This window comes from Lipotes vexillifer, unplaced genomic scaffold, assembly GCF_000442215.2.
Source record: "Lipotes vexillifer unplaced genomic scaffold, Lipotes_vexillifer_v1.1 scaffold253, whole genome shotgun sequence".
NCBI lineage: Eukaryota > Metazoa > Chordata > Mammalia > Artiodactyla > Lipotidae > Lipotes > Lipotes vexillifer.
The window spans coordinates 2,221,185-2,235,000 of record NW_006780322.1 but is presented as its reverse complement, the minus strand read 5'-3'; the positions used below and the strand labels follow the sequence as shown (position 1 = coordinate 2,235,000).

Sequence of the window (13,816 nt, the reverse complement as noted above, 5' to 3'; positions counted from 1 at the left end):
TCTTTCCCTCCCTCGCCCTCAGTGAATGGCAGTTCTTCCTCACTGAGGTTACAGCCCTGACCCCTCTCAGTTTCCCAGCCCATCAACTCCCTCCTGAAGCCTGGCCCCCATCCCCGATCCTCACTCTCACTCCGTGCTCACTAGCTTCTGGGCTCTGCTGCCACACCTCGTGTCCCCCACCCTCCCCACGACATGCTGTCCGCACCACTCCTTGGTCAGCTTTGGGGGCAAAAGTCACCTGGAGTTGCTGTCAATGTCTTCCTTTACTTGGGCGAGGTTTACTCCTTATCCCATCCTCCACAGTGGCTGTTTCCAAAATTTCTGGTCAGGAATTCCCTGGCGGTCCAGTGGTTGGGACTCTGCGCTTTCACTGCCGAGGGCACGGGTTCGATCCCTGGTCAGGGAAACTAAGATCCTGCAAGCCACGTGGCACAGCCAAAAAAACTTAAAAAAAACAAAACAAAACAACTTCCTGGTCTTAAGCTCCAGCCTCGGTCCCCCGTAGAGAGACAGAGCTGCACAGTGGGAGTGATGTGAGTGCTTGAAGCTCCCTGGGTCATCAGCGCACCCCCACATCTTCCTTCCTCCTCCCTCCCTTCCCCACTCCCCGTCTCCTTTGCATGTGCTCATGTCCTCCATACCACCCCCCTGTCTTGTTCTTCCTGTCTCTTCTCTGGCTCCTGCCCTCTGGTCTGTGCCAGACTCCAGATTTCCCAATCTCAAAACACCCTTGCCTTCACCGTTTCTCCCACCCCTCCCCTCCAAGTTGCTTTCATCTTCCTTTCAGCCATCACCAAGGTCACACCAAGTTCTTGAGAGTACCCTGTGTCCCTTCTCTCCAGCCCTTTGCCAGCTGCCTCACTCCTTCACCCCTTCAGCGTGCTTCCCACTGCCTCCTTCCCTGAACCACTGGCCTAAGGGGCATCCATCGCAAAGTCCCAGGAGCTCTTCTCTCATTAGTCCGCTCTGTTGCTCCACAGCGTTTGATTCTGGAGCCCACGTCTTATTTGAAACTCTCTTCTCCCTCGGCATCCATGACTCCCCTCATTCTTTTCCTTTTTTTTTTTTTTGGAATGGATCCTTCAAATTCAGTGGCTTGATAAAATTCTGCTGCCTGCATCTTTGCTGTGCCTTTGACATGACATTCAAGGTCCATGAACATCTGGCCTGCCTCAGTCTGATTTTGCAGTGCATCTATCTGTCTGTGGAGGAGCCTGTCTCCGTCTACCTGAGGCTCCTAAATCGCTTATCTCCAGCCTGCACCTTCAGAGCTCCAGACACTCAGTTTCAGTTGCCTGTACCAAAGCACATGAACATGTCCCTTAGGCCCCTTTAACTTCACATATAGAAACCCAGTATCATTCGCTGCCCACTCCTCATACCTGATTCCCATCCTGTGTTAGGTGACATCTTGGGAAATGGCACTCATCATCCACTTAGTTCCCCAGGCCAGAGCGTCTTTCCTCATCCTTCAGTCCCACATCTGTCAGTCCACACACACACAGTTGGCCAGTCTCGTTGGCATGACAACCTCAGTGCATGCCTCTCCTCTCTCTCATCCCAAGACCAGAGTTCAAGGTCAGGCTCCCGTCATATCTTACCTGGGCCTCTATGTGAATGAAGATGTAGGTTCAGCTGCTGTAACTCCAATTAACCCCACATTACCACCAAAACCATCTTCTTTAAACTCAGATACAATCATGTGAATCTCCTCTTAAAAAACTGCCGGAGACCCACCCTGCTTCCCAGTTACTTTCAGGATGAAGTCCAGAATCCGTAGCATGACATTCAAGGCCATGAACATTTGGCCTCAGGCTGATTTTGCAGTGCCACTTGCCGGGACGTACTTCCGTGGACTCCGTACTGTGGCCACACCAGACAATGTGACCCTTTCCAGAAAGTACTTCCACCCTTCTCCCTGCCTTTTCACCTGATGGGATGCCTTCTCTGCCTACCAAAAACCACTTTGTTCTTCAAGACCCAATTCAGATGCTGCTTCCTCCATGAAGCCTGCCTTGTTTTCCAGGGAAACTGATTGGTCTTTCCTTTCGGTCACCATCCCGTGTTTTGTTAGTTCAGTTAATGTGTCCATCTTTGTCACTGAGACTCAGTTTCTTTAGGTCAGCGACAGTATAATAGATATGAACTGTTTTATCTCCCCTCTTGCCTAGTACAGGTCTTGTGCGCAGTAGGTGCTCAATCAGTGCTTGTTGTCTAAGGGAATGAGCAGTGTTAAGGCTGATGACTGAAAGCAGAGGAGATGATCATTTTCTTCAGATGTGAGCTGAGGAAAATCAGTGCAGAACTAATTCCTTCACACAAACACTCGTGTGACATGAGGCATTCTGGGATGGAGAATTTTGCTGCAAAGATTCTGAAGCAGGTTTCCACCTGTGGACTGAGTGAGGATGGTCCAGGCAGCTTTCCAAGGAGTGAGCTGCTGGGCATGGCCTGATGCCACCTCTCTCCTATCCTTCTGCCACCCTCCTGCCCAAGTGCAGCACGTGGCTCTTTTGTTCCTCAAACTGCCAAGTTAGCCCTCGCTCTGCATGAGTTGCTGCCCCTGCCTGGATCCCATCATCCAGGTCTCCAAGCTGGCACATCACCAACACTATTCCCGCCCTCCCCTCAATATAGTTACAAGCCCCCTTGCTCTGTTCTTTCTAAACCCACTGGTTCTGCATCCGGCCTATGTTAACCCTCATCTAGCTTATCTGTAAAGTGGGGTATCCTAGGGCCTTGCACCCCACAGCATTGGCATCGTCTGGGCATTTTTTAAAATACAGAGTCTTGGGCTCCACCCCAGACCTGTTGAACCAGAATCTGCATTTTAGTTGGAAGGTATAGCAGTGGTCTAGAAGTCACTGATTCTCCAGTTTCTAATGTATAGCCACATTTGAGACCCACTGCTCATGGGGGTTGCTGTCAGGATTAAATGAGAGAGTGTATACAATCAGTAAATATTATTTTTATTATTACTGTTCTAATCATAATACTCAGCACATGCTATTACATTCATTTGCTTAAAGGTCTGCTTTCCCTGTGAAAGGTGAGCACCACGGGGGCAGGACCTCTGTCCACCTTGTTCACTGCGGCAGCCCTCGCCCCTCAGCGTGATGCTGACACTTAATAGTCACTCAATAGATACTTGTCGGGTGAATGAACAGACGTTATTGAAGACAGTGGCTGGCCTAGACCTCTGTCACCTCTGTGCTGTTTTCTGATGGGTGGAATGGGAAGGAGACTGCAGTTCTTGAGTGCCTGCCAGTGTGCCACGTGCACTTACGCGTTATTGAAGTTGATCCTCCCACAGCCCGGGAGGTCAGTGTCATTGTCTCCACTGTCCAGATGAGGAAGCAGAGTCTCAGGGTAAGGAACCTGTCAGAGATCACAGGCTAGGAAGTGGCAGGGCGAGATCTGCCTTTCTTCAAGATGCACCATTTATTTATTCATAAACATGACCTGAATGGTGCAATTTTGGATTGAGGAATGATTTTTTAAAAAAAAAAATTTATTTATTTAGTTGCAACCAGGTCTTAGTTGCAGCAGGCGGGCTCCTTAGTTGCGGCACGTGGGCTCCCTAGTTGCGACAGTTGGTCTCCTTAGTTGCGGCTCGCCAGCTCCTTAGTTGCAGCATGTGAACTCTTAGTTGCAGCATGCGTGTGGGATCTAGTTCTCTGACCAGGGATCAAACCCAGGCCCCCTGCATTGGGAGCGCAGCAGGGTCTTATCCGCTGCGCCACTAGGGAAGTCCCGAGATGCACCATTTAAGTGTGTTGGTTGAGCTCTCAGAAAACGAAGGGAAAACAGTGTGCTCGAAGGCATATTAAGGAATCATATTTGATTGTGTTGTAGCTGGAGAGAAAAGACCCCTCTGAAGACAAGGAGGATATTGAAGGCAACCTGCTCAGGCCGACCGGCGTGGCTCTCCGGGGAGCACACTTCTGCCTGAAGGTCTTCAGGGCCGAGGATTTACCGCAGAGTGAGTCTGGTGCCCTCGCTGGGTGACTGTGAGGGGGGACACTGGGTTGGGCTGCCTCAGCTCCCTGGGGGAAGGAGATGGAGGGGCTGGTCCCCTGCTCCCTCTCTGCCTCCCCTTGGCCTGCCTTCCTCACCCCGAGGGTCTACTAGATCCGTGTCAGCCCAGTTCTCCCTCTGCTCTGCCATCTGGCGAAGCCTCACACCCTCTCTAGGTTTCCCAAGGCTTTTTACTGTTCTTTACAGAAAAACAGTCAGAATTAATGAGAAGTAATACTGATGCTGGTAGAGTCACAGACATGCAAGAAATCTTGAGAGTACTAGCTGCCCCTGGGCTCCGTTTCAGCATCCGCTAGGCCTTGTCTGGCTCTTTGGCCACTCCATGCACCCATTTTCTTGTCTCTCACTGGGGAGTCAGCACCATTTCAACTCCCTGTTCTGCGCTCACGGCTGCATCCCACTGATTTTCTTTCTCTCCTCTAGGAAGCCCCAGCCTGAAAATTGGCAGACCCTGGGCTGGGGAAGCAGTTGCTGAAATGTTAGAGGGGCTCAGTGTTTCCACTGAGTGGAGACACATGGGTGTCTAGTTTGCCTGGGACTGTCTTGGTTTTAGCACCAAAAGTCCCACATCCCAGAAAGTCCTCATTCCCTGGTAAACTGGGACAGTGGGTCACCCTAGCTGTGGCTATGTCCTCATCATCCCAAGAAGGCCATTGTGGCCACTGCCTGATTTGTCACAGTGACTAACCCTGTACTAGCCCTACCCTGTGTGCTCAATAAATGTGGGGGAATTATGCTGAATATTCTAAAGCTGTGGGTGTCAACCCAGGCTGCAGTTAAATCATCCTGGAAGCTTTAAGGAAGTGCAGATGCCTGGGCCCTTCCTCCAGGGTTTCAGATTGACTTGGTTTGGGGTGGGGCTTACACACTGGTAGTTTAAAAATGCTCCCTGGTAGTTCTCTTGCTGCGGGCTATAAGCCACTAGTTTGGAGCATGCATTAGCAGAATTAAGCCAGGCGCTGTCCATAGCAGAGTTCACAAGAACAAGTAGTCGGGGACTACTTGGGTCCCTGTTTACGAGTTTTCCATGAAGCTAATTGCTTGAGGGTTTCTGCTTTGACTAATGACACCAATAAATGGGTTCCTTCTGCACAAGTTTAATTGAACCAAAATCATGGGGAAAGCCTTTAAATAAGTAATGAGCATTAAAATACAGGCTTAGAACATTCTGCATCTGTTGGTTGAAACTATGCAGAAGTGAGGCTGGTGAGCTTCCAAAGGGGGCTGGGGAAATAGAAATGTTTGCTTTGCTCAAGGTAAAGGGGATTATGTTGAATTCTCTGAAATGTTGTTTAAATATAAATAAAAGAAAAATAGATGGGTAAATAGAACGTAAATATTTGCTAATTGTTATCTGTTGTATTCATGTAGACATTGGCTACTATACAATTGTTAACTGTCCCCTCCTCTCATTTTCTCATTCATATACATATGTACATTTATACATAACATATATATACATACATACATACACACACACATCTATCCTCTGTAAATACGTATGTAAAAATATGGCTAATTCAGTTAAATATTGGTTTGAAGCAGCATAGATTAAATATATATATATTTTTAAACAGAATTGACTTATTGGTTACCCTCGGGAAAATCACTGTGCTAATGTATATAAAGGAAAATGTCAAACAGGCTCCAGTAATGGGATATTATTATAACAACTTCCAGTCTTTTTTTTTTTAAATTAATTTATTTTTGGCTGCATTGGGTCTTCGTTGCTGCGAGTAGGCTTTCTCCAGTTGTGATGAGCGGGGGCTACTCTTTTTCTTTTTTTTTTTTTAACATCTTTATTGGAGTATAATTGCTTTACAATGGCATCTTAGTTTCTGCTGTATAACAAAGTGAATCAGCTATACATATACATATATCCCCATATCTCCTCCCTCTTGTGTCTCCCTCCCACCCTCCCTATCCCACCCCTCTAGGTGGTCACAAAGCACCCAGCTGATCTCCCTGTGCTATGCGGCTGCTTCCCACTAGCCATCTATTTTACATTTGGTAGTGTATACATGTCCATGCCACTCTCTCATTTCGTCCCAGCCTACCCTTCCCTTTCCCCATGTCCTCAAGTCCATTCTCTGTGTCTTCAGTCCTGTCCTGCCCCTAGGTTCGTCAGAACCATGTTTTTTTTTTTTAGATTCCATATATATGTGTGAGCATACAGCATTTGTTTCTCTTTCTGCCTTCACTCTGTATGAAAGTCTCTAGGTCCATCCACCTCACTAAAAATAACTCAATTTCGTTTCTTTCTCTGGCTGGGTAATATTCCATTGTATATATGTGCCACATCTTCTTTATCCATTCATCTGTTGATGGACGACACTTAACATTGCTTCCATGTCCTGGCTATTGTAAGTAGAGCTTCAATGAACATTGTGCTCTAATTCTTTTTGAATTATGGTTTTCTCAGGGTATATGCCCAGTAGTGGGATTGCTATTCCCACTATAGCATGGTAGTTCTATTTTTAGTTTTTTAAGGAACCTCCATACTGTTCTCCATGGTGGCTGTATCAATTTACATTCCCACCAACAGTGCAAGGGGGTTCCCTTTTCTCCACACCCTCTCCAGCATTTATTGTTTGTAGATTTTTTTGATGATGGCCATGCTGACTGGTGTGAGGTGATACCTCATTTTAGTTTTTAAAAAAAGTTTATTTATTTATTTTATTTTATTTATTTATGGCTGCATTGGATCTTTGTTTCTCCATGTGGGCTTTTCTCTAGTTGTGGCGAGTGGGGGCTACTCTTCGTTGTGGTGTGCGGGCTTATTGCTGTGGCTTCTCTTGTTGTGGAGCATGGGCTCTGGGTGCACAGGCTTCAGTAGCTGAGGCACACAGGCTCAGTAGTTGTGGCTCATGGGCTCTAGAGCACAGGCTCAGTAGCTGTGGTGCACGGGCTTAGCTGCTCCGTGGCATGTGGGATCTTCCTGGACCAGGGATCGAACCCGTGTCCCCTGCATTGGCAGGTGAATTCTTAACCACTGTGCCACCAGGGAAGTCCCCAACTTCCAGTCTTTTTTCTGGATTATTTACTGCTCTTAGCGATGTAGATTTCTAATCAGTCAATCAATCGGACCTGTTCTGAAAGCCTTTGAGAACGGGGCGGGGGACAGTGAACCAGCTGTTTGGAGCTGGGCAGGGAAGCAGCTCAGTGCCCTCAGGAGCTGCTCTTCTGAGATGGTCCTTCCTCCCAGGAGCCCTGGGCTGAGGGGTCCATGGCGTCTCTCTTAGAGAGTCCCAGGACTGCGGGGAGACAGGTGGGAAGTGGGGGTTTTGAAGATGGGAGAACAGGTGGGCAGTGATCAGCATGTCTTTCTCCTCAGTGGACGATGCCGTAATGGACAACGTGAAGCAGATCTTTGGCTTTGAGAGTAACAAGAAGAACTTGGTGGATCCCTTCGTGGACGTCAGCTTTGCGGGGAAAATGGTAAGGGGCAACTAAACAAGAGGATTTGTGGGAGGGTGACGACTGGGTGTCCCTGTGCATGGGCACTGGATGTGCAGGACAGAGTGAGGCACACACAGCGCCTCCCATCAGAGGCATGTGCACATCGGGGATGGGGGGCTGATTGTGGGACATGGGGTGAGACACGCAGGCCCAGCTCTCTGGGGCTGCCATGCACACGCGCGAGGACAGGCCTGCTCAGGTGTGTGAGACAGACACATAGGTGTGGATGGACACAGAGAGGACATATGGACAGTGGATAGAGAGAGGAACATTTGGGGGAAAATTAAGTAATAGTCAGGAAACCAGATGTGAAGGCACAATGATAGGGAAACTTGAAAACAATGCAGTGAAAACATGATTAGTTTTAAAAAGTTGTGGCAGGGTCTTCCCTGGTGGCGCAGTGGTTGAGAGTCCGCCTGCCGATGCAGGGGACACGGGTTTGTGCAGGAGTTGGGCAGACTCCTTTCGGCCACACTGGTGGGGGCCCTAGGGATCATGTACCTCCCTTCCTTCCTGCCCAGAGGCAGGGCTGTTGCTCCAGTCCCTCTTGATTTCTGCCCGGGCCCCTCCCTCTATCCCACCTTAGGGATGGCTTTGCCCACTTTCCAGGCTCTCCCTCGAAGCCTCAGCCACTCCCAGGGTTCAGCCATCACCTCTCCACAGAGGAATCCACAGCTCTATTTAACTCTGACCTGTCTCTTCAGACACAGACCTCCCCATGCCTCTTCAAGTCTCTATATTCTGCCCCTCCAGCCCTTTAAAGGAGTCATCTGCTGCCCCAAACCGCCCCACTTCCAGAAGCTGCCATCCTAATCAGGTACCACCATCAAAGGCAGAATATGTGGGCCTACCTTGATTCGTCCCACTTTTTTTGACCTCCCTACATCAAACATGCCACCCCTAGCTCTTGCCTTCAAAAATCCCGAGGTCCTTTCCTGTCTCTATGCCCCGAGTCACTGTCATCTCTCCCCAGGGCAACACAACAGCCTTGGGTCCATTCTCTTGTCCGGGTTCTCCCCATAGAAATCCACCAGCATATTTAGTGTAAAACACAGTCCTGTCTGTAAAAGGAAGTTCAAACCGCATAACCTGGTTGACCAGGTCTCACCCAGCCGAACTTTCTCGCCTCATCTCCATGGCCAATATTAACTTGTACAGTCTTTGCGAGAATGCGGAACATCTCCCCCCTTCCTGGGTGGACGCGCTCTGCAGCCCGCTTGTAGCGGCGCCGAATTGAGCGGGTTTCAGCCCCACTGCCTCGTTCGGGGGTGGGGGTGGGGGTGGGGCGTGCGGGTACAAACCGCACAGCCTGCACGTTGCCCGTGCGTCCTCTCGTCTGCCCTGCAGTCACGCCTCTAGCTTTTGCCCAGGCCTGTGCACTCCGGGGTCCTTCCTGGCCCTTCCCCCCGCCCCAAGTCTGTTGCATCGTTCAAGGTTTAGCTTCCGTCACCCACACAGGCCTGATGTGCTAGTTTGGCCCTCGGGGCTCCGCGCGGCCGATTGCGCGGCCCTTTTTTAGCCCGTTTTCCGTTGCATTCCGGTGTTTGTTAGCATATGTTCCTCTGACTTTCGGGGAAACAGCCCGATTTCGTTTCTTCTGTAACCTCAGAGCAGAGACTGGTGGAAATACTGGAAATAGGGGAGAATGACGTATCTGGAAGGCGCAGCCTCCACCCCGGCTCCCGGAACCCTAACGAGGCGCCTCTGAGCTTCGTGCCAACCTCAGGGAGCTGGCAGGGTGGGGTAGCGCCCTCCGGGGCCCCGCCGGCCTGGCCCAGAGGTCCACCGGCCGGCCGCAGCGCCAGGCTCCGGCGAGTTGAGTTGGATGACTTGGGTGTTAACAGGAAAATTGGAAACGGGAGGAGGAGAAGGGCTTTGAACCGGAGAGCCGAGTGGAGGGCGGGTGCAGCCGGCTCTGCTTTGCTCCCGAGGCAGAGGCCGGAAGGGGGAGACACGCAGGTGTTATAGGACAATTGGGGAGGCGTTTACAAGCTTAACAACAAACGCTAAAAGCCTAGGGTGATGATGGAGGTGGTGTGGGCTCGCATTCACACAGCACTTTGCAGTGTTCTTTTTCACTTAATCTCTTCTTAGATTCCTTTTGGAAAGATGTAGGGTCTGCCCGCCCATCCCACCAATAAAGGGACCCCAGAGGTCAGGGGCCGGATCGCTGAGGCCCACGTGTGATTTCACAGACGGGAGGAAGGCCTTGGATAGCTTGTTTCCTCTGCCTGCTACCTGAAGTCCACACTCTTCCCCCCCCCCCACCCCGTTTTATCTTTCTTTTCTTCTTCTTTTATTATCGATGCACATATTTATTATGGAATTTTGAAAAATGCAGAAAAAAGTAACATTATCCATAAGGCATCATACAAAGTTTATGTTTGGGGCCTATCTTTCTAGTTAAAAAAATTTTTTTTTTGCTCCGGACACGCAGGCTCAGCGGCCATGGCTCACGGGCCTAGCCGCTCCGCGGCATGTGGGATCTTCCCGGACCGGGGCACGAACCCGCGTCCCCTGCATCGGCAGGCGGACTCTCAACCACTGTGCCACCAGGGAAGCCCTAAAATTTTTATTTTTTACTGTGAATCAATATTAGACACTATTGAAACACTTTATTTTTTTATTTTTATTTTTTTTTGCGGTATGCGGGCCTCTCACTGCCGCGGCCCCTCCCGCCGCGGAGCACAGGCTCCGGACGCGCAGGCCCAGCGGCCATGGCTCACGGGCCTAGCCGCTCCGCGGCATGTGGGATCTTCCCCGACCGGGGCACGAACCCGCGTCCCCTGCATCGGCAGGCGGACTCTCAACCACTGTGCCACCAGGGAAGCCCTAAAATGTTTATTTTTTACTGTGAATCAATATTAGACACTATTGAAACACTTTATTATTTTAATATTTAAAAACATAAAGAAAAGTTGAAAGAATGGTTCAGTGAACACTTACCCCCTGGTATGGCCTCCATTTAGATGAAACAATAATGAACATTTTGCTGCATTTACTTTCTCTCTCTCTCTATGGATACTCCCCCACCCCCCCCAATCATTTGAAACCTAGTTGCACACTTTGCCCTTAAAGGCTTCAGCATGCACCTCCTGAGAAAAAGAAAATTCTTTGTAACCACAATAACATTATCACACCTAGGAAATTAACAATTATTTCCTACTCTTGTCAGATACTGGCTCATATAAATATTCTCTGATTATCCCCCAAATGTCTTTTAGAGCTGGTTTAATTTTGTTTTGATCTAAGACCCAATTGGAATTTATGCTCTGCATTAGTCTCTTCTGTAACAGTCTTTTACCCACCTCCATCATTCCCACTTTTCTCACCCCACAACATTGTATTTTTGAAAAGCCCAAGCCAGTTGTCCATGTCCTGGATTTGTCCCATTGTTTCCTTCTGTTGTTGTTTAACTTCTTCTTCTGGCCCCTGTATTTCCTATAAACTGGAAGTTAGGTCTCAAGGCCAGATTGCATTCAAACGAACTGTTTAGGCAAGAACGCATCATGGGTGATGTTTCGTACGTCGTATTGCATCACAACAGGAAGCAAAATGTCACCTTGTCCCATCATTGGTAATGATTGATTACTTGGTTTAGGTGGTGTTTCCAGATCTCTCCCTTGTCAAAGCACACGCTCGCCTTTGTACTTTGCAGGTTATCTGTGGGCGATATCTTGATGTGTGCTGATGTCCTGTTTCCCAGCAACCTCTTACCTAATGGTCCACGAAGCCATTGACCTCCTTGCCTGAACAAGTCATTCACCCGGGGTGCAGAGCGGCGATTCCCTCATTATCATTCCTTCTCTCTTTATTAGCTGGTGTTTTTTGTAAAAAAGAGCTTCCCCTCCCCTCTTCCCTTTTGAGTATTAATATGCCCCTAATACTTTTTATTAATTCAGTGTGTTAAGATCAGTTATGGTGCTGGTTGTGTGAACCGTCCTGCTGTTGGCCAGTGGGAGCGCCTTTGAGCTGTTCCTCCATCCCAGGCTAAGACAGGGTGTCAGGGGAAATGTCTGTGGGAGAGGTAACACGAATTTTAAACTCATTCACACTGGGGTGTAAATGCTCACTGTGGGTCTTACCGAAGTGCAGTTTTTGTTTGGGCTTGGGCTCAGAGTCTGATGCCCTTAGGAGGGACCGTGATGGGATGAATGAAGGCGGGAAGGAAGCAGGAAGGTTGGCTGGACAGTCCTGCTGGACACTTACTCCAAGGACCGGGATCGATTTTCCCAGCTTGACAGATGGGAAAGTCATGTCTCAAGATTGTTTCTATTCCACATTCCCAACATGGTAGGGTGCTGTGATGATGGCTAGAACAAAGACTGACCTGCCTTCCAATTCAGTGACTTTCCTTGGAGCTGAGTCTCAGAGCTGTGGGGCTCCTAGCTGCCAGTGGGTCCCTGCCAGCACCTTGATCTCTCTAGGTCTTCTGTTCTGAGATGCCCTTGGCTGGCCCTGGGGATTTTTCTAGGAAGGTGCAGATGTCTGGGGAAGGTGATAGAGGCAGGGGACCTGGCCCAGGCAAGGGAATATATAAAGCTGACTGGTGGCTGGGCTCCTGAATGAAGCTGCACCCTCCATTTTCCCTCTAGAAGGAAGAGGCTTATGAAAGAGGCAGTTGAGACGCTCCATCTTCTGGTGGTCCCTGGGTCTTTGTGTCCCCTGCTCTCTGCCCCAGCCACCTCATCATGGCTTCCCCCAACTCTCTCTGCTACCTTTATCACCTGTGTCATCTTGCCTGTCCTCTCTCTGTCTCTGGTGTGTCACTTTTTCTCATTCATCCTTTTCTGAAATGAAAAGCCCTGGGGATTTGTCCTCTGTGTTCCTACTCACCCAAGCCTGGCTCCCTTTGCATTTCCTCTAATGGACACTTGGTGGCACTGTTATCTAAGGTGTGAACCATACCTGATTTGGCCAAGCTACTGAGATAGAAGGTTTTGTGTGTGTGTGCACTCACACACACACATATCACACTTCTCCATGGTATGGGGCAAGGACAGGGGAGGTACTTGGAGGGCAGAGTGGGAGACTAAAGCAACTTTTTTATTTTCCAAGAATAAAACCTATTAATCATAAAAAGATGAAAAAATCAGAGAAAAGCAAGGAAAATGAAAAAAATTAAGCACATTTCTGCACACCACCTTGGAGAGGCCCACTATTAACATTTGTTTATATCTCCTGCTAGTATGTTTTCCTCCCTGTAGCTCTCACTCCTCTTCTCTGTTGCACATCCCCCCCCACCCCCCGCCCCGCCAACCACCCCCCCCCCCCCCCCGCCCCGCCAACCCTGGCCCTGCCCTGCCCCACTGGAAAAAAAAAATTGGATTCAGAATACAGTTGATCTTCATTATTCACAGATTCTGTATTTGCAAATTTGCCTACTCGCTAAAATTTATTTGTAACCCAAAATTAATCCTTATGGTGCTTTGGTGATCATTTACGAAGCTGTGAACAATTTGTCAGCTGAGGTGCATGTTGCCAGCTGAGCTGAAACAATGTGATTCCCTTCTTGTTTCAGCTCTCATGGTGTAAATGTGTCCTTTTCCTGGTCTATTTAGTGTCATGCTTTTTGCATTTTTTGTGCTTTTTGCTGGTGATTTCAGTGTTTACAGTGGCTCCCGAGTGTTGTGCTGAAATGCTGTCTAGTATTTCTCTGTGTAAGAAGGCTGTGACGTGCCTTATGGAGAAACTATATATTAGGTAAGCTTCATTCAGGCATGAGTGAGAGTGCTGTTGGCTGTGAGTTCAATGTTAGTGAATCCACGATATATAATAAAAAAACGGTGTTTTGAAACAGAAACACACATAAAAGAAGGTTATTGGTGAGTGGACAAAAAAATGTTGTGACAGAGGCTTGCAGGAACCTAACCCTGTATTTCTCTTAGGAGCAATGCTTCAGTGTTCATCAGCTCATGTTCTTGGTGACTTACAGTGTGTAGTTAGAATGTGTAACTACCACCAGTAATGAGAATCCACTATATCTGTGTGGTTTGGTAAAGTGCTTTTATCACCTAACATTTCCTTAGGTTATTAAATAGTCTTTGAAATCAATTTTTTGATGGCTGCATAATATTCCATGAGATGATATCACATAAATTTTAATTGATTTTTGGAATTTTTTTCTTTTGCAATTTTCCTCTTTTATTAACAACTCTGTGACAAACATCAGTGTACAGGACTCTGTCTATACTCTGATTGGTTTTCCATAGGAAAGTTTCTAGAACTGGGTCAGAGGGCATGCTTATTTTTAAGTATTTGATACAGGTGGCTAAAGAGCCCTCCAGAAAGGGTGTAATAAATACACTCCATCAGGAAG

The 13,816-nt window shown here is 48.4% G+C and overlaps 1 protein-coding gene across 14 annotated transcripts in view; it reads left to right on the top strand.

Moving 5' to 3' along the window:
* The window catches only part of DYSF (dysferlin), a 229,745-nt gene that overhangs the window by 66,787 nt on the left and 149,142 nt on the right, over positions 1–13,816 (top strand). For all 14 annotated transcript variants that reach the window (XM_007453392.1, XM_007453388.1, XM_007453390.1 and 11 more), the window contains 2 exons: positions 3,856–3,982; positions 7,373–7,476. In XM_007453392.1, coding sequence (XP_007453454.1) covers positions 3,856–3,982; positions 7,373–7,476 — 231 coding nt within the window. The remainder of the gene's footprint in view (positions 1–3,855; positions 3,983–7,372; positions 7,477–13,816) is intronic.